Genomic DNA, 26183 nt, shown 5'->3' with positions numbered 1-26183 from the left:
AGATTAGCAGGTTATAATTTTTAAATCCATGTGGTGGGGTATACATAAGGATGTTTACTATATCTTTCTTTTTAAATTTTTGCTGAAAATTTTTCATTGTAAAATGTTGGGGGAAATTAACCCTTTAAACATGTCTTCCTATCTAGAAGCCCCATCTCTCAACAAAGTAGCAAAACCAAACAAAATGAAGAAATTTAAGGACTCGGCCACTCCGTGTAGAGAATTCTAGGCTCTCTCCTATGATGAAGTACTTTCTTTCGATTGTTTGTTAATATTTATCTGTGCTCTGGAGGACAGGGTGAGGGTTAAAACAAAGGATTTTCTTTTCATTGTTTGGTTCTGTAAACTTGGACAGGGTGAGACTAAGGAAATAACTACCTCTTAGGATTTGCTGGGCTATGAAATTCTCAGTAATTACCTTTGCTTCAGTACATAATATTTTGTTCCTACAGTACAATAATTTCAGAAATTTAATATGAGAATAGTGAATGAATTTAAAAAATACCTTCTCTCAGCTATATGTGCAAATGGAACAAAGAAGCCCTGACTGTCAGGGAAACACCAGTGTAGAGTGAAATATAACAATATCCAGGACCTCAAAAGTGACCAGACAGTAAGAGGCACACAGAGGCTATGGGAACAAGTCCCTCAGGCTTCCCTGAAGCAACAGAACTAAGATCCCAAAGAAAATAAGTACAGAGACTCTCACGGCAAAAATACACAGTAAGTTTATCCAGGGAGCTTGCTATGGCCTGGCAGCTCCATTTTAAGAGACAGTCAGAAGTTAATAATAAGCAAGAAAAATAAGCAAGGCTTTGGCTGACTGGAGAACAGCTCAGTAGAAAATTATTTTGTAAAGATTATGTTAGCAAAGGCATGATTCAGCTTTAGTGATCAAAGAGTGGTCACTCAGCTATCTGATGGGATGATGCACAGCAAGTTGGCTTTTCGCTGCCCAAATAGACAGTCACTAAAATAATTTCTAATTTCTTACAAGGTATATCAATTTTGGCCAGTGTAATCCTCTACAAAATGCACTCATATATAAAATAATGGTGGCAGGATGCTGCTCAGAGGACGGGGATGCTATGGCAGTCCACTAATCCCACCCTACTCTGGGCTTTGCTCCCAGGGGAACAGAGGGTGCAGGCTGTACCGCTCCTTGTCCATGTAGTAGCGGATGCTACTACACACCTATTGTGAGGAGCCCTGGTCTTCCATTTCCTGCTCTAACAGGGAGGGGAGGCCTGGTGCAAAGCACCCACACAAGGAAGGAATGAGCCAGAGAAATCATCTTGAAGGTGACTCCTCATTGCAGAAAAAGACTTTAATATTTGGGAATCACAGGACAACTCTGACTGGCTAGTCAGGTCCTCTGTACTCAACCCGGGGCAAATGGGCAGATTTCCTCACAACCTAGACTTCCTCAGAGGGGATGCTGGGGTAGGTCATCCAGCTCAGAAGGGGGAAGATTCCTCCCAAAGCATCACAGGACTGGAGTGCAGGAATGGGCACTCATCACTTTCCAGCTTCTCCTAAAATCATCATCAACTCCATAGAGGAGGCGGCCGCAATGGCTCAGAGCAGATGTAAGTCTTCTAAGAAACAGATGGAAACTGCTTCAAAGACAAAATGAAATGTGCTAAAAAAAAAATAAATAAAGTAATAAATAAATCTAATTTTTCTTCAAAAGTCTAAGGCAGTAACAGACGTGACACAGGAATACGAACAAGGAGGTACTGACAACCACAGTGGTCCCTTCTCTGCCAGAGGCCCTGCCACCCTCCCGCTGTGGTGACCGCTGGCTGCAGCAGCCTGCGGCACTCCTGGGCCTCAGGGTCAGAGTGGGAGAAGCCACCAGGGAAACGCAAGGTCTGGCCTGGTGAAGAACACATCCAATCAGCAGCAACAGTGAAGCTCATTACCACCCTTCCTAAGAGACTCTGAACATCAAAAGCTTTAAGCCCTCGATGCAAGACACCTAAACACAGAAACTCTGGAAGTCTGATTGGTTTCTAAATAACATTCTTACTCCAAAGAAAGAAAAAAGTGGTGAGAATCTGGATGGTGTTTTGTTTTTTTTTAACGTTCTTTCTAAGATAATACCCAGTCTTTGATTATACAAAAAACAAACAAACATTAGTAACACTTGCCTTTCAAAGATGTGGGCTCTGGCATCAATCTAGTACCTAATTGGCACCTTTTGCCCTTCAACCACGGGTACCCTTGGTATGGGTCACTGCCTCCTGAAACAGGAAGTAATGGGGGCAGCTTTTCTTCCCAGAAAAGTTACAGTGACCATCCCTTTGGATTGCACAGAAGTCCTTGCTGTGATGGTGAACACACAGGCGTAGGAAAGGAAAAAGAGGAGGCAAAGAGGCAGAGGCGAGCCCTCAGGACTAATAACGCCCCTCATAGGCCGTGAGGGCTCCCAGCCTGTGCTAGCGACCATGAAGAACTGGCAGGCAGGAATATGGCAGTGGTGAGCGGCTGGACAGAGCCTTCTCCAGCCAGGGAACTGGGCTCCTTCATGGACAGTGTGCTTTCCCTCTCTCAGCACTTGCAAAAAGAGAGTGGGTACCACCAAACACATCTGCAATAAAGGCTCTGGGAGAGGAGAAAGCAGCAATCCTGTACCAAATACCTATTTTTAGAAGGCAACACCCAACTTGCTTTTAGGCTTTTGCCTGATGGGCGCCTTCATAGAGGGATTCTGCTGGAGTCTGAAGCAAGAGTGTGAGTCATGGACCACAGAACAGGGGCACTACACCACCACCTGCAGAAGCCGAGGAGTGGGCAAAGCTACGTGGGGTCAACGGTCAGGCATGCCAGGCGGGGCATGAGGGTCAGAAGCCTCATGCTCCACTTCGAGCTCTTGCCTGTCGGAAAGAAGAGGCACCAGCTGGCAGCCTGCTCAGCCAGCAAACACCGCCTGCCCGGTCCCCCGGGCCTTCAGCTAGTGTAGTAGACGTGGAAGTAGAGAGTCTTGTTGCGAAGCAGGGAGTAGGAGTTGTCAAACTTGAGCAGGTAGATGCCCTCCCCGGGGTAGTCGTGGCTGCCAGCCTGCACGTCTCGGTGGCTGTCCCGCCGGTACACAGGCATGACCTCCCCGTAGCGACCCCGCAGGGAGCTCCTGGAGCCTCTCTCCACATCTCCGGCTGGGACAGGGTCTGCATGAGCAAAACGGCAGAGTGTCTGGACATGAGTTCAGAGAACACAGGTAAGTTCTACATGAAGGTAAGAGAATGGACCAGGTGAACTAGTGGCTTTAACCCCAGGGGGATGCTCTTGCCCTCCAACAGGAATGTAGAAATATCTGGATGATCCAAGGGTCCAGGAGTGCTAAACATGAGGACAGCACCTGCCTCACAAACAAGCATCCCCCCCAAATGCCAATAACGCCTCCACTGAGAAACGAGGATTTAGCCTTATGGAACCTACCTAGCTCCCAAAGTGTCCAGACATTAACAAGGGAGAGGAAGATATTTAGAAGGGATGATTCTCACGTCCTCCACTCAACCAGGGAACGAACTAGCTAATGGAGGTAGGAAAAGCAGACAAACACGCTGCAAGGAGTGACCTAGACCTTCCAGCTGGCCTCCTAAAGAGCAGCAAATAAGATATGAGGTTCTCCTCTTCCCTGAATAACTTACGACTTCCCTGCAGACTTGCTTGTTCACAAAGAAGCAAGTTAAAGAATTGATTTTAAGATGATACAGGAAAATCGAGGAATAAAACTAATGCTTAGATTTATATTATAGTCCCCACCCCCCAAAGTGCCCCAGGACCATCCTGAGAAGGTATTGCAAGTAACAACTAGAATGGAGCACAGAGACTACTTTTAAAACTGCTCCAGGCGTAAAATAAAAAAGCAAACAGTAGCCCTAACCGGTTTGGCTCAGTGGATAGAGCTTCAGCCTGCGGACTCAAGGGTCCCAGGTTAGATTCTGGTGAAGGGCATGTACCTTGGTTGCGGGCACATCCCCAGTAGCGGGTGTGCAGGAGGCAGCTGATCGAGGTTTCTCTCTCATCGATATTTCTAACTCTCTATTTTTCTCCCTTCCTCTCTGTAAAAAATCAATAAAATATATATAAAAAAATAGAAAATAAATAAATAAATAAAAATAAAAAAAACAAACAGTAGTCAGCCAGCTGTGGCCATCTGTTGGGGGAAGGAGGGAGACTATGGGTACATTTAGCAAATCATAATCACTCAGTATAGTTCTAGGCCAAGAATAAATGCAAATATCGTAAAACTAAGTGATAAGTGAAAAATAATCTCAGGTTTATGTGTGATCTGAATAACACTGCCTCTATACACAATAGCAATGACCCACCCTTTTCCCTGCCCCTGTCCCTTCCCTGTCCCCAGGGAGATGTTGGGGAAACAGCAGGTACTGATTAAAAGGAAAAGATGCTTCCACTAAGGCATCTATCCAATCCCACCCGAATGCTCTCTGGGGGTCTGACTTCGGCCCGCGTCACTCAGCTTAGCAGGTGATGCTGGGAGGGATTCCTCGCCCACATGCTGAGGAAGAGGAGGACTGGCACAACACAGGAAGTGGTCACTAGATAGGAGGCTAAGCCTGGAAAGGAAACTGCCAACTATGTTCAAGTTACATTTACCTTCAAGCCCCTCCTCCTCTTCCTCGTCTTCATCCTCATCCTCACTCGAATCACTGACCTGCACAGTTATGTCAGTGCTGGTTACAGGGGTCCAGTCAAAATAAACTCCAAAGCCAATGTCATAGTCATCAGTGGCAAACTCCCAGCAGACACGCTTCCCCTCTGGATGGGTAGGAACCCGGATGGTCACCACCTCACCCCGCTTCACCACCAGGCAGCTGTTCTTCTCCTTGCCCAGCTTGCTTTTGAATTCCTTCATCTTGGCAAAGGTCCAGATGCAGGGAGGAGCCATCAGCGGTGGGGAGACTGAAAGGACAGGCAGCTTACTACAGAGGAACCAGGAGGAAATGCTGCCACGCCTGGCATTTGCTTAGGGAGGTTGTCATAGTCAAAGGCATTCTTTCTACTGGCTTTTTTTTACTTCCTTTCACAAGTTACTTGCTTTCTTCCCTTCCGACTCATCTGTCTGCCTGCCTTTCTTTTAAGTACCCGCTGGAATCAGAGAAACCACCTCCCAAAGGTCTTACCTTTCCTGTGATCCCCCAGAAGATCTGCAGATTCCAAGTCAGCTGAAAGAATATCTATAGCTCCTGTGTGCTCAGACTGGATCATAACAATGTCCCCAGACCTCTGTGGAGCTTGATATTTGGCCATCTGCACAACAATTCCAGTTAGAGGACATGTTAGAGTGGCAGATCCCAATTACACTCTCCCAACTCTGAGCTTAATGTGCTAGTCACCATTCCTTCTCTTTCTTCCAGCTACAGGTTGTTAATAAATTCTAATTACTTTAATGCCACCAAAGTGTTCCCTAATTTAAAGATGTGTTCTCTCCTACCCTTTGGAACTTACCCACTCAAGACACTTTATAGAATCCTTGCCCACAAACATCCTCAGAGCTTGCTCCTGACTTGTGCATCAGCAGCTTCTCTGGGCCATGCCTCGGTCTCAGCTTGGTCTGCACAGTACCTCCCTACAGCGTCACTCATGACAGCTCTTGCACCCAGGGTTTAGCTCAACTCTCATTCCACCACACAGTCCTCCTGCTACAGTTCCCATTCAAGTGTCCCTTCCAGGCCACTGTCAATCAATTCGCTAAAGCACTGCAGAGAGAATCCAGTTTGTTGTCTCTTTCTGTCCGTCTATCTTATCCTATCGGTTGTCTCATCCAGCATCAGTGTTCTATAAATAATTATAACTTCCCCTTAGACCAGCCCCAGAATTTGCATTTACACGATGTATTTGCTGTCAGACATCTAACTTGCATGGAAGAGTGCAAATGTCACTTGATACTCAAAGCCCTCGACAACCCATGCAGGAGCCTGCACTCTCTCCTGACTGGGTCTCACTTCAAATCACTCAGATTAGGGTTCCTCTGTTTCATGCTATTACGCCTGAATTTCCTGTTCCTTTTACAAGCAGTCGGCAGGTAACACAAGTAGTGTACCAGTACCTACTGCCAACATGGGAGAACACATCAGTGAGACAGCGATCCAGTTAAGAGACCAGAATTATATGTGCAATAAATAAATAAATTTTGTAACCTCCCAAACTATATTCTCATACTACCCATTTCTGGGGAATAGTCTTTCAGTTCTTAACTCTATTACTAAATGAAGTGAATCAGACTGTGGCTAACTTGCTTAAATGAGTCCTTCCTTTTCCAGAAGGCTAAACAAAGGATTTAGCTTGAAACTGATTAGCTACAAAGCCTTAGTAAAGTCACTAATAGCTCTTAGCCTCAGTTTACTCATCTGTAAAGTGGGGATATATGGTACCTATCTCACAGGGTGGTTCTCAGGGGTAAATGAAGCATTGTGAATAAAATGCTTTATAAAATCTAATGCATTATACAAATGTAATTATAATGTTTGCCATTGTCTTTACTGACACTAATACCATTTGTTATTATAATATACACTCGTGCCCGGTGCATGGAATCGTGCACACTGAAAGGAAATTAATTAGAAGGTGGCCCATGGGGTAGGACTGGGCGAGATGGGCTGGACATGCCCTGGAGTCAACCTCCTGTGGTCCCTCTCTGGCTGGCTACACATGGGGTGGCACCACAGCTCAAAGGGCAGCACCACAGCTCAAAGGGCGTCAGAAGGCAGCCTGCTAGTGAGCAGGGTCCCTCCGGCAGGTGGGGTCCCTTGGCCTGGCCTGCGGTGATCAGGCCGAAACCAGCTCTCCAGCATTCCCCAACGGGTCCCAGATTACGAGAAGGCGGTACTTGGGTGACATACCCTGGAATCAGGCTCCCTTCTCTCTGGTTCCAGGGTGCGTCACCCAAGAACCGCCACTGCCAAGTCACTGCAGCTCAGCAGCTCCTGCATTTAGCATCTTCCCCCTGGTGGTCAGTGCGTGTCACAGCTACCGGTCGGATGGTTGGATGGTCGCTTAGTCTTTTATATATACAGATGTTAGTAATGATATAAGCAACCCATTATTCCATGGCAGAACACCACTGCTATCAATGCCATTTCTATAGAATCTTTACCGTAGATCCACCACAAGATAAGTGAGAGTGAAACACAGTCCAATGGTTTAGGCTCCTCACATTGAGGAGATTCTAGACAACATGTAAACATTCTTTCTAACGCTTCATTTTTTAAATAGGTGCCTACTGATGCACTGATGGGCCCTGTGGAAGATAACACATGATCAATCGCCAAGTAACTAAAAATGCGATGCCCAAAAAGAGCAAAGAGAATTCTGGGAGCCACCCACAGTGCTTTCTAATTCCGGCCCATCCAGATATACCTAGGTTCTGGTGCTGTAAACTCCTCCTTTTGAAAGAGAGAGTGAGAATGAGCTTCCTACCTTGTTGAGGACCTGGCCCTGGTCTGTAGGCCGCAATTTCTGTTCCACCAAGGCCTGAGCCTCCAAGGCACTGGCTGCTTTCCGAAGATCTTCCGCGGCATCCTCACTCACTGGAGGTACCATCTGCGGCCTCTCAGAGGAAGACAACATGTTATTCAAAAACTCTTTTAAAAGCCACACTAGCTCTGGAGAAATTCAGCAATAAAACACACTTCAAAGGACACACCCACACCCCCTGCTTTCCTCTGGCATTCAGGTCTCCTATCAATTTAGCTGACCGCTGCCCAGGGCTGCACGAGGCCACAGTAAAGTGGTGACAGTACATGAGGGCCCACAGACGGACAAAGCCACACCCCAGGCTCCAGGAGCCATGGTAAATACATAGCTCAGTCATCTGAGATGGACTGCAGGTCTGGTTTTATTCCTCTCTCTGGGACCCATGCTATTTGTTCCACATAGAATTTCAACCAGAGATAGAATCTCAGTACACATAAAGTCACCGGTTAAAAGCAAAAAAATGAATTGATCCTTAAGACAAAGAAAATGCAAACTGATTAGCAAGGCAATCCCTGTCCACAGTTATCCCAGGAGCAGGGTTTCAGCATTGCCATCACACAGCCTACCTTTTGCAACCCTGTCACAGATCTCCATATTGCACCCAACTCACAGGGTACTAAGAATAGGTAATCAATCGCTTTCTTTTCTTTTTAATCTCTTATCCTGATGGCTTGAACTATATATATTTGAATAGTTATTTCAAAGAAGCAAGAAAATAATTATGCTCGCTTCCATCTTCCCTGGCTTCCAGAGAGACCAGAGAGTGCGTGAAGCGCCAGGGCTGCAGCACAACATCCAGGTCTCTTGGGAATGATCCGTTTCTGACAAGAGGAGGCATGGATTCTTCAGAGCAGCAGTTATCAAAGTATCTTGCGGAATCCCTGGGTCCTTAAAACTCTTTCATGGGAATCTGTGAAGTCAAAACTTCTTCATAAAAATTCTAAAATATGATGTCTTTTTTCATTGTCATCTTCTCAAGAGCAGACAGTGGAGTTTCCTGGAGGCTACATGTGATATTGCCACAGAATGAATGCAGAAGCAGATCTGAGAACCCAACTGTCTTTTGTTATGCAGACATTACAGAGACTTACGGCAACTCTCTTCCCACTAAATTATTTTTGCTTTGGAAAACAGTTGTTTTTCATTAAAAACATGTTATTTATATTAATATGTAATGAGTTTGTTATTGTTCTTTTTAAATGAATCAGTAATAATTTTTTTAATTTTTCAGTTTTAATTTCTAATATAGTAAACATTGATAGATACAACCCACATAAATAAAAATTCTTTGGGGCGTAAAGGTTTGAGAACTGCTGCTTTAGGGCATCATTTCCTCTGAGTAAATGACTGGGGAACAGTACTTTTAACCACATGGGAAAGAGAGGGCTTGTTTTGGAGCTTGTCAGTTTCTTTTTTCTTTCTTTTTTTCATTTTCTTTCTTCCTTTCAATGCAAACAAGAAAACCTACTCCTAGCTTATAAACTATCTCTTCTTTAGATAAAACAGAGCCATCTTTTGAAATATCCTAGTCACTCCAACCTCCTTCAGAATAAACAAGAAGTAGTTATTATGAAAATTAGCTATGGATACTGTTGATTTTTATGGATTGGCTTGAGTAATCCTGTGTGAATTGTAAATTGACCTATGTGTGAATCTATTTTATCCTCTTAAACCCAGAAATTACAGTCCATTTCTTATTTCTTGACACTATTAGGTGAGCTTGGTAACAAGGACTGGTCTTACTCCCTCTTGTGTGCACAGTGTCTGCTCCCAAGCCTGTCACATGGAACCCTAAGGCCCTTTGCACTCTGACCCTAGGAGTTGCACTCTGACCCTATCTCTCCTAGAATGACCCCCTCTCGCCTTGCCCAATCCACTCCAGTCACAAGGGCCTCCAAATGTCTTGAGAATCCCCATCAGTTCAAGCACTCTCCCACTTGAGGGTTTTCACCTGCTGTCACCTCTGCCTAGAATCCCCTCCCCCTAGTTACCTTCTGGCTTCTTCCTCAGGTTCCTGCTCAGCCATGACTTTCGGGAGTCCTCCCAGATGTCTGAGTATAAAATGGCTCTCCCCTCCTTGGCCCATCACGCTTTGCCCCCTCTCCCCCGCTTCACTTTTTCTCGCTGCACTCATTACTGCCTGACATATTATGTACCATATTTTGTTGATTGTAAGATGCATATTTGTTTTCAGATTTTAACACAACTGAAATATGGGCTGCCCTAAAAACTGGTGATGTCTTCAAACTGCCTGGGGCCTGGGCTGGCATGAGTCCCTCCACAGAAGATGTGCATCTGCTCTGCCAGGGTGCGGGAGCCCGGGAGCACTACCAACGGAGTCGGAGTTGCCTTGAGGTTCTGTTTAAGGGTTTGTTTAGACCAGACGGGCAGAGTGAATTTAGGAAACAAACTGGTGACTACAAACTTGTGGCTCGTATATTCGGGGGACATATTTTGCCCTGCCCTCATCAGTGCCAAGGCTGAGACTTTCACGGTTCCCTGTTGTCCTTTGCTGTGTAGGCAATTTCCCCCTCATTTGTCTTTTGACGGAAGGTGCAGGCTTTTGTTGAGCCAGAGCTCGGTGGGGGGGGGGGGGGTCTCTTATTAGACTCACTATCGGGCATTTTTTCTTTCTTGCTGGTACATAAAGTAGCAGTTCATCTTACAGCTGATGGCAACTTAGATTCCATGAAATAGATTCTTAATTCTGTGGTATACTTGTTTTCTGCCTGCCTCCCTCACTAAAATATAAGCTCCATGAGACCAGGGACTTGGACTGCTTGTTCATTTGTGGCATCTTCAGGGCCTAGGACAGTGCCAGGTACACAGCAGGCTCTCAATAAATATCTGTTGCATGAATAAACAGCAGCCCCCCCCCCCAATTATTATTTGTTGAATGAATGTTAATTTTTGTTTGGGAACAAAGGAGGAATATTTGGAATGTGAGGAGATGAGAGTTAATCTGACCATTAGCCTGCCCTTATGGTATGTGGCATCTAAAATTTAGTGCCTTTGCCTTTGTGCATACTACTTTGCACAAATACGGTTCTGTTTATTTAAAAATATATCTTTTACACAGGACATGCACCAGCCACATGAATTTAACATTCACATTAGCATTTTATGCTCTGAAGAATATCAGTGAAGGGTATTTTGGGAAAGATGAATTGCAAATCACTTGATGCCAGTGATAAACCACGTAAAGAAAACACTCCCACTGTAAGCCTCTGGCTGTGCTGACCCGGAACAGGCAGGCCATTCCAAAGGGAGGGGCCAGCAGGGCCAGCCCAGGGCCAGCCTCACTAGAGAAGATAGAGCGTTCTGCCGTTTCCGTTCCCAGTACACACAAAACACAAACACTAAACTTCAGGCGCTAATTATCATGATTGCGGAGGTTTTTTTCTTCATACACTAGATTTTAGAAAAAAACTTTAAAATTAAATTTTCTTTTTTCTTAGAATGTTCTATATTCCTCACTCAAAAAAATGTATTTATTCTTAGGAAGAAAAATCAGTTCTGTGCCAAAACCCATCCCCCAAAGATCCTTCAACTCAACAGAAAAAGGGTGGTGGCAGGATGGAAAGTTCTCCTCAGGGGATTTGATGAGAACATGAAATATCTCAAATAATCAAAGCCTGAGGAGGCTGTATCTTCTAAAAGGAGTGTTATATACAGTAACCTAGTAGCTCTAAGCATAGAACTCAAAACCCTTCTATCCGTATTTATGAGACTAATCCTTAGAATCAAACAAAACTAAAGCTAGGTAAATTGGAGCAAGTTACTGAATTCACTGTTTGATTTTCCTAATCTGAAAATAAACAATAGGTATACTTATTTAATGAGAGTTGCTATGAGGATTAAATGAGATCACACATTTTAACACCTGGAATAGTACTGAGCAAATATAAATATTCAATAAAAAGTGGCAATTTTATCATTATTACAGAAAAAGATTCAATGAAGTGTGGCTATTATTATCAGCAACTATATTAATCATTATCTTTCATCATCTAAATTCTGGGGGGAAGAGTTTTATTTCATATACAAAGGTGAGAAGAAAGAACTTCTACTCAAGAAGTCATAGAATTTTGCCCAGCTGGTGTAGCTCAATTGGTTGAGCATCATCCCATTCTGCTTGACAACACTGTGCTATTCCCTGATCGTGGGACTATGATATCCACTAGCGAAAGTTCTCCAAGATACAGTTTTTCATTAACTATTCCATTAATATTTCGTGTGTCCACTCATTCTAGGGCTCAGTACAACTTGCTGCTATATATTCTAATATCACTGATGGTGGGGGGATGAGATGGACAGAGAGGGAAATTAAGACTGATAACTTGAAGGTGATCATAATGGTTGAATCTGAAAATTACATAATAAAACACTGCTTCCAATAGTGTATGTGTATGTGTGTGCATTTTATGAATGAAAACCAAACACATATTTTCTTGAGAGCTTGTTTGGAGGTTCTAGCAGGGGAGCGCAGCTACTCGTATACCCTTCACCGAAGACCAGTCCTTCCTGGGGGGGCGGGGGGGGGGGCGGGGGGAGGTCATTCTCTTCGACCAAGCGCGCAGCTTCGGGAGGGACACTCATGGATCAGTGAGGGAGGAGGGGGACACCCGCCTAGCCAGCCAGATCAGCCGAATCAACCCTGGCGATCAATGGGGTGACAGATGTCGCAGCCAGATCGCCCTCACATCCAAACACATATTTTCTTGAAAGTCCCCCTGGGATCCATTTCAAATGTTTTCACATTTGAACATAGTCTTCAAGAGAACATAAATAAAGACACTACACTGTTCATTACAGTTTTATTTTCTGAGAGTAAAAGAACATTTTATAACTTGAAATAGATCTGGCATTGCCCTAAATACACTTAAGGGTTGATTTATTAATGGCAAAACCATTCACTTGTCTTCTCCCTTGATGTCACTGTCCACTTCTTTCATCAATTCCTTATCTCAGAAGAGAAAATCTCTAGAAGCATTTATCCAGAGCAGTTGCTGTCCCTACCTGTAGGGTGAGGAATGGGGCTCTGGATCAGAGGCAGAAGCCACTGGAGAGATGTCCTTGGTGTTTTCTAGATCTTCATTCTCTAGAAAATTATGGAAAGAAAAACAATATCTAAGAGGGAACACAACCATAATTATCTTGTATCTTTTTTTAAAATCTGGCAGTTTCAAACAACTTTCCATTTCCAAAAATATTCTGGGCATAAACTTTATACTCTGGGAGGCTCAGTACATAAATTATTCAAGTCATCACATCCAAGTATTTTCACATAGTCATAACCCATTTATAAAAAAGTAAGTCTATTTCCAAAATAAGTACCCACAGAATTAATTCTAATTCAAGAACCACTATTTCTCAGAAAGCAGATGGTTAAAATTAGGCAAGAAATATAGTGCACAGTGAGATGTAGGATGAAATGAATTGTAATTCAGTGCCAAAGTATACAGTGCCACCTCTATCTATATATATAAAAGGCTAACATGCAAACTGTCCACTCGGGAGTTCAACTTGGAGGGCGCGAGTTCAATCACTCGCTATGATGTGCTCTGACCACCAGGGGCAGCACAGAATATGGTGGGTAACCAGCGGGAGTGGCAGGATGCTGAGGGAGCGAGGAAAGGAGGCGGCGGGGAGGCCAGGCCTAGGGACCCTACCCTGCACGAACTTCATGCACCAGGCGTCTAGCATTCAATAAACTCAGATCACTGTATCCAAGATCAGGTAAAAGATTTTTTGTAATTTCATTCATTTACTAACTCGCTCATTCACCAATAACTTACTGAATACTGTTAGACACCTTCAAGGAGTATAGTGAAGTGCATAATAAAGGTTATGGTCCCAAGCTCACAACAAGCCTATGGCTGGTATTATCATTGCCATTTTCAGGTAAGGAAAAGAAGGCATAGAGACAAGATTCAAAGCCAGGCAGTCATGCTCCTAACCATTAGGTGATACTTGGTTTTGTGGTTTATTCATTTAGCCTTTCCTTGAGCACTCAGATATTAAATAACCCTTGGTTTAACCTCTTCTGGCTAAGACTGAAGTCTAAAGTTCACTTCTCAATTCAAAATTCAATTTACTAAATCAAACCTCAAACCCTGAAAGTTTCAGAGTTTAGGGGATAACATAAAAGTGCAAATGACAAGCATATATTTGTGATTCAATTTTAATCTAGTCTCAATTTTTCTATGTAAATAAGACCTGGTTTTCTTTTCATCAATCCCCACTCTCATTGATAGAAAAACCTTAGAGCTTATGCCACGCAATTTTCCTCTTGTAAGATAATAGGAAATATATATTAGTCTCTGCCCCTGGTTCCTAACACAGAATTCCCAAAACCCTTATAATTTCTTAAGTGACAAAAGCACTGGGAACATCTTTTGTTCTAATATTTGGTCTCTGATCCCAGTTGCTGACACTGAGTTCCTAAATCCCTAGGCTGGGTGATCGTAGTGTCTTTTGTTCTAATGAGGTGACGCTTGGTGGGCTCCTGGATGGGGGCCCACGCACCAAAGGGCCTCAGGTTGAATTCCCGATCAAGGGCATGTACCTCACCTCAGTTGCAGGTTTGTTCTGCCCCAGTCGGGGAACATGGGGGAGGCAACCAATTGATATTCTTTTCTCTCTCTCTCTCTCTCTCTCTCTCTCTCTCTCTCTCTCTCTCCTTCTCTCCCTTCACTCTCTCTAAAAATCAATGAAAAAAAGTCTCCTCAGATTAACAACAAAAAAAGAATAGTATCCTCTATTATCTCTATTTAGGAGCTTATTGTATTGCCTTTCACATTTTTAAAAAATATGTTTTTATTGACTTCAGAAAGAGGGAGAGGGAGAGGGAGAGGAGATAGAAACATCAATGATGAGAGAGAATCATTGATCGGCTACCTCCTGCAGCACTGGAGATTGAGCCCGAAACCCAGGAGTGTGCCCTGACCAGAAATTGACCATGACCTCCTGGTTCATAGCTCGACGCTCAACCACTGAACCACATTAGCAACTTTCTCATTTTGATCTACAGTCCAACTAGATTTTTTTGTTGTTGTTGTTGTTGTTTTTATTATTTTTTTTTTTATTGATTAAGGTATTACATATGTGTACCCTCTACCCCCGCCCCCCGCTCATCCCCTCACCCCCCCGTTGTCCGTGTCCATTGGTTAGTCCTATATGCTTGCATATAAGTCCTTTGGTTGATCCTTCCCCCTTGCCCCCACCCTCCCCTACCTTCCCTCCAAGGCCCGACAGTCCAATCAAAGCCTCTCTGTCTCTGGATCAGTCCTTGTTCATCAGTTTATGTTGTTCATTATATTCCACAAATAAGTGAGATCTTGTGGTATTTATCCGTTCTCCAGTTCCATCGATGCTGTGGCAAATGGTAAGAGTTCCTTTTTCTTCTTCCTCTTCTTAAAGAATACCTTTCAGCATTTCATATAATGCTGGTTTGGTGGTGATGAACTCCTTTAGCTTTTCCTTATCTGTGAAGCTCTTTATCTGACCTTCAATTCTGAATGATAACTTTGCTGGATAAAGTAATCTTGGTTGTAGGTTCTTGGTATTCATCACTTTGAATATTTCTTGCCACTCTCTTCTGGCCTGCATGGTTTCTGTTGAGAAATCAGCTGACAGTCGGATGGGTACTCCCTTGTAGGTAACTGACTGTCTTTCTCTTGCTGCTTTTAAGTTCTCTCTTTATCTTTTGCTCTTGGCATTTTAATTATGATGTGTCTTGGTGTGGTCCTCTTTGGATTCCTTTTGTTTGGGGTTCTCTGTGCTTCTTGGACTTGTAGGTCCATTTCTTTCACCAGGTGGGGGAAGTTTTCTGTCATTATTTCTTCAAAAAGGTTTTCAATATCTTGCCCTCTCTCTCCTTCTGGTACCCCTATAATTCTGATGTTGGTACACTTGAAGTTGTCCCAGAGGCTCCTTACACTATCTTCATACTTTTTGAATCTCTTTTCTTTTTTCTTTTTCGGTTGGGTATTTTTTGTTTCTTTGTATTTCAAATCTTTGACTTGATTCTTGGGATCCTCTTGTCTGCTGTTGGATCTCTGTAAAATATTCTTTATTTCAGTCAGTGTATGCTTAATTTCTAGTTGGTCCTTTTTCATGTCCTCCATGGTCTCACTATACTCCTTGAGGGATTCATTAAATTTATCGGCGGTTTCCATAAAATTCTTGAAAAACCTTATAAACGTGGCCTTGAACTCTATATCCAGTCGTCTGTCCTCCTCCGTTTCTGACAATTGTGACCTGTTTCTCTGTCTCCGCATTTTGGCTGCTTCCCTGTGTTGATAGAGTGGCCCTGCGCGCCAGGTGTCCTGTAGGGCCCAGTAGCTCAGCCTCCCCAGTTACCTGGGGTGGACACTCTTGGTGCACTCTTGGTGCCTTGGTTGATGTAGGATCACTGGGAGGAATTGACCTCCAGGCCAATTGGCTGTGGGAAACAGCTGTGTCTGAAGTGGGAGAATGGTCCCCCTCTGACCACTGGGTACAGTGGCTCCTGGATCTAAGGAGGTGCTAATTCAGCCCCTGCCTGAGGCCACACAGCCGGAGGAGCCACGAAGAGGCTCAGCTGTGAAGCAATGCAAGCCGCTGCGGGGCCTTGGGCCTTCTCTTGGAAGTTCCGGGTCTGGCTGGCCCGGCTGCAGTTAGGTAATTATCAGGTTGCAAAGGGCCGGGGCATTCACATGCAAAAGCCTCTGCCGCAGCCTGGGTGGGGCGGGGTCTCAGGGAGTCAAAAGGCCGGAGAAAGAAGCAATGGCTGATTCTCCACGCCCGGAGTCGCGCGTCTCAGTGTCCTGGTAATGGCTGCAAGCACCTCTGAGGGAAATCCGCCCTCAAGTTCGCCCGCTGCCGCCTGACAGAGCAGCCTCTCCCCGTATGTGTCCTGGGTCCCCAGAGACTTCCCAGAACCGGAGATCAGAGCAGTCGGGAACTTGTGATTCAAAAAGACAGCCGCGTCCTCAGGTGCCACCCCCTTTCCGCGCGCGCCAGCCGCCGCCGTACCTCTGCACTCAGCCTCCGCAGCTCCTCTGGCTCTCAGCGTGCTTTTCTTTTCTTCTAGTTGTAGAAATTACACTCAGCCAGCCTTCCTGTTTTTCTGGACGATGTTTGCTCCGTCCTTTGGGATAATTTTCAATTGCTGTGGGAGGCGACTATTTCCTGGTGTTTATCTATGCCGCCATCTTAGTTTCTCTAGATTTTTTTCTTTCCTTCTCTTTTCTCTTAGGATATCCAGTTGCCCCAGCAACATTCACCATTCTCCCCCCACTACTCTACAGTACAATCTTCGTTGCAAATCAAAGCTTTATCCTATTCCTAGGACCTATGACACTGTTGTGGAAAGCTTCAAAATAAGTCTTGATACCTGATAGAGCTAATCTTTCCATCTTGTTCTTACTAGTGTCTTTGCTATTTGTGGCCTTCGCTTCTACATGTTTTAGGACCAGCTTGTCAAATTCCAAAAAGGCCAAAACCCTGCTGGGATTTTTATTGGGATTAAATTTTACCTATAAAGTCAGGGAGAATTGACATCTTTTCAATACTGGGTATTTCAATCTAAGAATATGTTATATCCTTCCATTCTGTTAGATATTCTTTATTATCTCTCAATAATCCCTTATAATAAAAGCGTAATATGCTAAGTGTCCGACCATTCATGAGACCATTCATTCAACCGTTCCACCAGTCACTATGAGGTGCTCTGACCACCAGGGAGCAGGCACATCAACCAATAGGTTAGCTTGCTGCTGTGGTCCTGCCGATGGGGACTGGGAGAGATAGGCCAGATATGCCCTGGAGCCCTCCTGCAGTCCCTCCCCAGCCAGATAACCTCCTGTGGATTGCGAGAGGGCACAGGCCAGGCCGAGGGACCCCCACCGATGCACAAATCCATGCACCGGGCCTCTAGTATATTATAATCTTCTGCAGAAAGACTTTGAATACAACTTGTGATATTTATTCCTCATATTTTTACTCTGTGGTAAATAACATTTTATTTACTTTGTTGCTGATATATATAAATGCAATGGAATTTTGCATACTGGCTCTATCTAGCAGTCTGGCCAAACATTAATTCAAATAACTTATCTGTAGGTTCTTTTGGATTCTCCATGTACATAGTCATCATCTGAAAACAACAGATTTAACAGGATTTCTTTCTAATCCTCATATATTTTATTTTTCTTGCCTGACTATACTAGTTAGAATATCCAGTAAAATAATAAATAGTAAGTGGTGAGAGTGGTTACCCTTATCTTATACCCAATCTTAAGAAGAAAACTCTCAAATTTCACCATTAAGTTTTATGTTGCTTGTAGGCTATTTGTAGATATGCTTAATCCAGCATATAATGAAATTTCCTTTTATTACTAGTTTGATAAAAGTTTTGAATCATAAATAGAGGTTAAATTTTACCAAACACTTTTTCTGCATCTATTAAACTGATCATTTTTATACTCTGGTGTATTAAAATGGTGATTTACAGGCTTTAAAAAAATGTTAAAATAACTTTTCATTCCTGGAAAAACCCAACTGGGTCTTATATAATGTTGGATTCAAAGTTAATATTTTATTGATGACTTTTTGCATCTATGTTAATGAGTGAGATTAAACTGGGATCTCATCTGGGATAATTTTGATGCTGCCTGAGTTAGTTATTCCTCTGGTACAGGTATGAAGGTGATAAAACCTGTATTTGATTGTCTGAAAATATATTTCATCTTCATTCTTTTAAAAAAATATATGTTTTTATTGATTTCAGAGAGGGAGAGATAGAAACATCAATGATGAGAGAAAATCATCTATCAGCTGCCTCCTGCACACCCCATACTGGGGACGAGCCCACAATCTGGACATATGCCCTAACTTGGAATCAAACTGTGACCTCCTGGCTCATAGGTTTACACTAAACCACTGAGCCATGCCAGTCAGGTTCATCTTCATTCTTGAAGACTTTTCACTTTACCAGGGGAAAAAAGTTCTATATCAATAGTTTTTTTCTTTCACTATTTTAAAGATAATCTAGCTCTCACTGCTCTGTACAGAAATCAGCTTTCAGTGCAATCACTATTCCTTTAAAGGTAAACTGAGGGACATCTGTAATTATCTGAACAATAAAGATTTTTTTTAAAAAAAGGTAAACTGAAATTTTTCTCTGGCTACTTTTAATATTTTCTCTTTGGTTTTACAGCAGTTTTACTTAATGAATATCTACTGTATATTTCATTGTACTGATACTGCTTGAGGTACATAGAGCTCCTTGAATCTGTAGATTGCATTAGTTTTGGAAAATTCGCAGCTATTCTCACCAAACATTGCTTCTATCCATTCTTGCTCTGAGTTCTCACCTTCTAGGATTTCAATTATACATATATTAGACCTTCTCACATTCTCTATCTCTTATCTCTCTCCTGAATTTTCAATGATTTCATTTTTATATATTTCCTTCTGGATATGTTGTTCTGACCTTTCTTCCAGTTCACTATTCTCTCTTCAAGTGTAATAGCTTGTTGCTAAACTCACTTGAAGTTCTTCATTTTTATTCAGTTATTGAATTTCTATTTGGTTCTATTTTTATAAATTTCAATTCTCTGACAAATTTCTCAAAGTTTTCTCTCCTTGAACATAATAAATATAACTATTTTTAAGTCTGTATGTGGTAACTCCAAAATCTGGTACCTGTATTAATCCACTTTTACTGTTTGTTGTTCACATATCTCTTCTCGTGCATCTAGTCATTTTGATATGTGGCAGAAATTGTCCTTGCAAAACTATTTGTAGAAATAATTTGAAGCCTACAACGATCATTCAGAGATTTGCCTTACTTCTTCCATGTACTTAGGGGCACAAGTACCCTGCAGTCACCTTAATCCAATTACATGAACTTAGTTGTATCTGAGCTGAGCTGTAGTCCCTGCAATGGCCTACTTCTAATCTTCCCTTAATTCTAGAACATGGCCTTTCATGGTCCTAACCCAAAGGAAAGGGGATTCCCCAAGATTTCCCCTGCTTGTCTGGTCCTGAACATTAATCCCTGTTGCTTTAGTCCAGAAAGGCACTTCTACAGCATTGCCATTCAGACTCCCCACCCAGAAATCCAGCATATGCCCTCAGAGGAGAAAGGAACACCACAGTGGACTCTCATAGCCTGGTAATTTTTCATTATGTGGCTGGCTCTCCAGTATCTTCAAGCAGATGTTTATATTTTGACAATTATTTCCTAATTGTCTTCAGTGGGAGAACTAATCTTAACCACTTAGTCTGCCATTATTCAGAACAGAAATCTACATTGTCTCTTTACCTTTTTCAGTTTAAAGGTACCTTAGCAAATAAAATGGAAACAAATAGAAATTTTAAGAGTCTTCCTTCTTTCTGTCACTGGCTAACAGTATGAGCTTATCTAAGTAATTGTTCTATCTCCCTTTGACTTATCATGTCGCTTAGATCATAATGAAGACTTCAATAAGGTTGAATGTTCAGACAGAAGTAAAATTAGCACAAAAATAATGGAAGATAGTAGTGGGTTTAAAAAATAACAAAAAAAATTAATCCCTAAGGAGATTTACAACCTGTATTTCATAAAAAATTCATCTGAGAGAAAAAGGCCCATAAAAGGTCAATTCCTGATGACCAGAAAGGCAATAGAGATGTACAGAATGGCTCTTACAATATAAACATAGTAAAAACCTTGTAATACATTTGTATTTTTTCTGAGTTGGTAATATATTTATATTATTCAAAATTCAAAAAGGTAAACATATACAGTGAAAACTTTCTCCTATCTCAGTCCCCACCTTCAAAGGCAACAAATGTTATTAGGTTTTGTATAGTCTTCCAGAGATACTTTATGCATATAAAAAGGTGTGTATGTGGATACACACACATATATATTCTTTTTTACACAAATAATGAAAATACTAGGCATACTACTATGCCTTCTGTTTTTCCCACTTACATCTTAGACCTCTCCACAACTATATATGAAAAGCTTCCTCATTCTTTTCTACAGCTTATTAATAATTTATTCATTGTATATTCCATAATTTATTTAACCAGTTCTCTATTGATGCACATTTATGTTCTTTCTAATCTTTTACCATTACAAATAATACTATAATAACCTTGTACCTGGCCGAAACCGGTTTGGCTCAGTGGATAGAGCGTCGGCCTGCGGACTCAAGGGTCCCAGGTTCGATTCCGGTCAAGGGCATGTACCTGGGTTGCGGGCACATCCCCAGTAAGGGGTATGCAGAAGGCAGCTGATCAATGTTTCTCTCTCATCGATGTTTCTGACTCTCTATCTCTCTCCCTTCCTCTCTGTAAAAAATCAATAAAATATATTTTTAAAAAAATAATAACCTTGTACCTGTATCATTAAACAGGCACATGAATACATCTAAAGGATAAATTCCTGGAAGGAATGTATTGATGAGGGCATATATTATAATTTTGATAGATATTGATAAATTACCCTCATAGCATTTGTACCAATTTACATTTCCATCAGCAATGCATGGAAGTGCTTGTTTCTACACATATTTACCAACATAGCGAGATATCAAACCATACCCATTGTAGTTATGATTTTTTTCGCTTATCATGAGTTAGGTTGAGCATTTTTCATATGTTAAGAGCCATTGCTTATAGCATCTTAACAGCTTGATGTATGCCTAAAAAAAGTGAAAAGATATTGCTTTAAAATTTTTAAGGTTAAAGATACATGCTAAATTATGTAAGAACTGCTGACAGAACAACTTGTAATTAGATTCAAAGAGGCAGGAAGTAAGAAAAGGAGAAAGAAATACATAAGGTGCCATAGCTGAGCAGTGGTTAGAGTGTTGGCACAGGGACTGAAGGGTTGTGGTTCGATTCTGGTACAGGGCACGCACCTCAGTTGCAGGCTCAATCCCTGGCCCGGTTAGGGTACATGCAGGAGGCAACCAAGTGATATCGATGTTTCTCTCTCTGTTTCTCCCCTTCCCTTCCACTCTCTAAAAATCAATAGAAAAAATATCCTTGTGTGAAGATTAATAACAACAAAAGAAATACATAAGCTTATTTCCAGAAGTATAAAGTGTGCAAGATGGAATCTTGTTTTAAAGAGAAAGCAATTACAAACACAGCTTGTTAGGTTTCCTAAATTTATTTAGGGAAATTTAGACCTACTATAAAGAAGCAAAAGCCAATTTTTCTATAGCATAACTTTTAATATGTCAACCAAATATAGACCAATTCTATAAGTATCCCTAGAAGACCAGAGAAACCAGGACAAGTTTTGCAAATTTAGGTGGTAAATGGGAAAATGTTTTTATTTTATTATAATGGGCATGTATTTATTTTAATATGTATTAGGAAAAACTGATACATCAAACTAGTAATATCACAGATATTATTTAGAATAAAACAAAATGTTAAATGTCTATTTAAAGAAAAAAAACAGCCGAAACCGGTTTGGCTCGGTGGATAGAGCGTCGGCCTGCGGACTCAAGGGTCCCAGGTTCGATTCCGGTCAAGGGCATGTACCTTGGTTGCGGGCACATCCCCAGTAGGAGATGTGCAGGAGGTGGCTGATCGATGTTTCTCTCTCATCGATGTTTCTAACTCTCTATCTCTCTCCCTTCCTCTCTGTAAAAAATCAATAAAATATATATAAAAAAATAAATAAATAAAATAAAATGTAAAATACCTTTAAAAAAAATAAAGAAAAAAAACAATATTGGAATGTATTCTCTAATGTGGCAAAAATCATGATTGTGCTATCTGAATGGCCAAGGTCTTAAAAACAGTGAACCAAGGACAAATGGAAGCTCAAGAATAACTCAATTTATAACTAACGGCCACAGGAGAAAGGGGAAAAACGACTCTTCCTCAAAATGATTTCTTTACTATTTTTTAAAATATGAGTTTTCTTTCCATGTTACCAGAGTATGGTTTCAGGCATTCTGGTCATGCTACAGATTTAAATTTACTTTGCACTTATACTTCCTCTGCAAAGAGAACCAAAAAGTAGGTTTTCTAAAGTATTTGAATATCAGGTCAGAGTTCTTTAGAACAGGTCTCCTAGGACTTCTCTTTCACTAAACAGGCTGCAAAGAGATAATTAGCCTGGGCTTTACATTTAACGAACTATAGAAATGATCCCTGAAAGTATAGTCTTGGCCTTTACATTTAAGAGCAGAGCAACCAAAAGCAGGTTATGTGGTTACAGACTTGAGAGGTTCAAACAAAAAGAAATTGACTAAATTTATATTCCAACCAAATCCAGAGACCATGTAATCCAATTTCTCCTCAGTCCTTATGTGTGGGACATGCTCCTGACTGTTGGATTATATATCTTAGGTTGTATATTATGGATTAAATTATGACAGGACAAATTGGCTATCTCAATACCATAAAAACTCAACCGCTGTAAGAAAAAAAAAATAACCCACAGGCAAACAAATTTATAGGGCATTTTGACATAAAACTGTAACAGAGGACTCTTTGGCATAGACTTCTGTTCTTTTGTTCCATCCAATATGGTACCTACCAATTTTTAAATTTAAAATTTAAATTGAAATAGCCACACAAATGCAACACTTTCATCAATGCAGAAAGACTTACTGCACTGAACCATGAACAAGTTTACTTGACCTGTTTCTAGTCCTTAATGTCTAAATGCACTGATAGCTCTCAGGTCATATACACCAAACCAAGTCTACTGTTGATTCTAGGGTCATAACAGACTTTGCTCTTTATTTTTCCCAAAGCTCTCTAATGGTAAAAAAAAAAGCCTGCTCTAAGTGATACAGTATGTATGCCTCAGAGAGTTTTACTCATAAAGAGTGATATCTTTCTCCTCTTGGGGACTGAAGGACCCAGGTGCCCCAAATAAAAGACTCTTAAAAGACAATTACAGTTCATAAACAATAAGAACACTATGACCACTGGAGAGATCATAGTGTTAGATTAGAAGAACATGAAAACACTTTTCCTTCTTTATCACAAAAACCTCAGCTAACAAACACAAAGACCTTCAAAAGGTATTCTCTGCAGAGAATATTTTTTAAAAACAAGTTATTATCCTGATTACAAATCCTGCTTTTGAAGGAATGTACATGGAAAATCAACACCCTTAATTCAATAAAAATTGCAATGTCTAACCTCTTTTTTGTTGTTGTTAATCCTCATCCAAGGATATTTTTTCCATTGATTTTTTTAGAGAGAGTGGAAGGGAGGGTGGGGGGGTGGGGGGGGAGAGAGATCAATTTCAGAGAAACACATCCATCAATTGCCTCCCACGTGCACCTAGACCAGGGCCGAGGATCGAACCTGCACCCCAGGTATGTGCCCTTGACCAAGAATGCAACCCAAGACCCTTTGGTCCATGGGCCTACATTCTAACCACTGAGCCAAATAAGCCAGGGCCCAATCTCATTTCTTATTGCTGTTTTCCTTCTAAGAAAGGATGACAGAAACCTCCTTCAATTTCATTCTTTCTTAGGTCTCTATTGCTTACTCATGGATCATTTTCCAAAGGAAGGTGGTAGAAGGATCCAATCAAATTCCTAATTTGAAGCAGTTTATTGAGTTACCCCAAGTCTATGCAACTCTGAGCCAAGCCAAATGCATAATTTCCATAATGCTTTGCAAACCCAGCTTAACTCTAATTCAAGGTTTCTCAGTAGTAGCACTACCGATATTTGGGGCCAGATAACTGTGCTTTGGGGCGGACCTGTGCATCACAAGATGTTTGCCAGCATCTCTGGCCTCTACCCCACTAGATGTGAGCAACAGCCCTTCTCCTCCTCCCAGCCCAGAATTGTGACAACTAAAAAGTCCCTGGGGGAGGCAAAATCACTCCTGATTGAGAACCACTGCTTTCACCCAAAGAACGTTCCTGTATATCTCAACCCTAATTCCTCCTAATCACTTGATGCTCCTCCAAATCTGTATTGAGATTTTGTCTCACAATCCAGCAAATATTTTCAGAACCTCTACGACACAACATTAAGGGCTCTAGGAGATACACAAGATAGAGTCTGTCCCTCAAACAGGTTTCTTTGGGGGTGGGGAAGCGGGGTAAGTACATCAAGAACTGTAATAAAAGACATCCACTTATATGTTTTGAATTTTTTTGTTTTTGTTCCTGTAGGTAGGTATTCTCATCTTACCAAAATAAAACCACCTTGAGAGCAAACACCATACCTACCCTGGAGTACTAATACTTGATTTTTGGCCGATAAAAATTATAATATGCTATTGTAAATTTCATCATAACAAGGTGGCAATTTCAAATGGTCAGTAAAAACTCCACGGGTAACTTGGGCAATAAATTCATCTCTCAGAGAAAATGATTGCTGACAGGAAGTCAGATAATACAAGTAAATCTTTTTCCACATTCTGGCACAAAGCAAGCAATATAAGCTATCATTACTATTATTTTATTAGCTATTTTATTAGCAACAAATCATACCCTAAGGAGAAAATGCTGCTCTGGGATACATTAACAAGTTCCTACATGAAATAAAAAGAAATCAACACTCACCCTTTTTAAGGGCAAGAGGGAGAAAGTAACCCTAAGTATTTCTGTCAGTGTCCTGGGAGGAAAAAGTGAATGCAGGAATCAATTGGGGATATAGCGGGGTTCAAAAACAAACCCATTATCCTCCAATATATCTTGAACAATTCCTTTTTTTTTTTTTTTTAGAGAGAGAGGAAAGGAGACAGGAGGGAGGGAGGGAGGGAGGGAGAGAGGGAGAGAGAGAGAGAGAGGAAGAGAGAGAATGAATTAGTTGCTTCTTGTATGTGCCCTGATGGGAGATCGAACCTTGGTGAATCAGGACACTCTAACCAACTGAGCTACCTGGCCAGGGCCTTGAACTATACTTAAGACCTTTCTACTTCATTTAATTTTATTATTTTATTTTATTTTATTATTTTAATTCTCACCTGCCCTTCACACATGCCCCAACCAGGGATCCAACCACAATCTAAATATGTGGCCTGACCAGGAATTGAACCCTTCGGTGCACAGGACAATGCTCAACCTACTGAGACACTCTGGCAGCCAAGCCCTTTCTATTTTAAATGCTTGGGTGTGTTTGCCATAACCACACATGAATGTCAAGGGGAAGTAAAAAAAAAAAAAAATCCTTATTTTATAAATGTTGACACATGCAAGGGACAGATGTTTATGAGACTTTCTGGGTGTTTCTTTGCTTAATCTTTCAGAAATGGTGCTTCACATTTCTACTGCTATCAAGTTAAATACATGCCGTCAGTTTTGAATTTACTAGAAGGCATGGCGTTCGTAAGAAGGAAAAACAAAACAAAAACTGTTACCTGTTTAAAAGCAAGAGGACAGAACATCAAGTCGTGGGGGAAAGCTAGGTGACTCAAAGATATGTGTGTGTTTGACCCAAGCAGCTTTAGGAGATGGGAGCTACTGGGGACAGAAGTGAAAGACAGGAAAAGTCACCATGCTGGGACACACGCAGACAGGAACACTGCTGCCAGCCCGCGGAGTTTAGATGAGCAAAACCAGATCGTAGTCTCATAATAATGGACAACACACATGCTGTGCGCTGGGCGAGGCAGCAAGTGCCTTGTGCAGAGTAGCTCATGTAACTCAGCAATCTTATGAGGCAGGGACCCCCGCTGGCAGAGGAGGAACCTGAGACAGA

At 41.8% G+C, this 26183-nt stretch overlaps 1 protein-coding gene across 1 annotated transcript in view; it reads right to left on the bottom strand.

The window, feature by feature from the left end:
* Positions 1-277: 277 nt before the first annotated feature.
* The window catches only part of TMED8 (transmembrane p24 trafficking protein family member 8), a 27522-nt gene continuing 1616 nt past the window's right edge, over positions 278-26183 (bottom strand). The window contains exons 2-6 of the mRNA XM_081083907.1: positions 12526-12607; positions 7450-7579; positions 5154-5280; positions 4627-4932; positions 278-3170 (exon numbers count right to left, since the gene is read on the bottom strand). Of these exons, the coding sequence (XP_080940033.1) occupies positions 2953-3170; positions 4627-4932; positions 5154-5280; positions 7450-7579; positions 12526-12607 (863 nt within the window). The 3' untranslated portion in view covers positions 278-2952. The remainder of the gene's footprint in view (positions 3171-4626; positions 4933-5153; positions 5281-7449; positions 7580-12525; positions 12608-26183) is intronic.

This window comes from Myotis nattereri (genome assembly GCF_964212035.1).
Source record: "Myotis nattereri genome assembly, chromosome: 1".
Taxonomy (NCBI): Eukaryota; Metazoa; Chordata; class Mammalia; order Chiroptera; family Vespertilionidae; genus Myotis; species Myotis nattereri.
The sequence above is the reverse complement of the archived record's forward strand: the minus strand, read 5'-3'. Positions and strand labels throughout refer to the sequence as shown.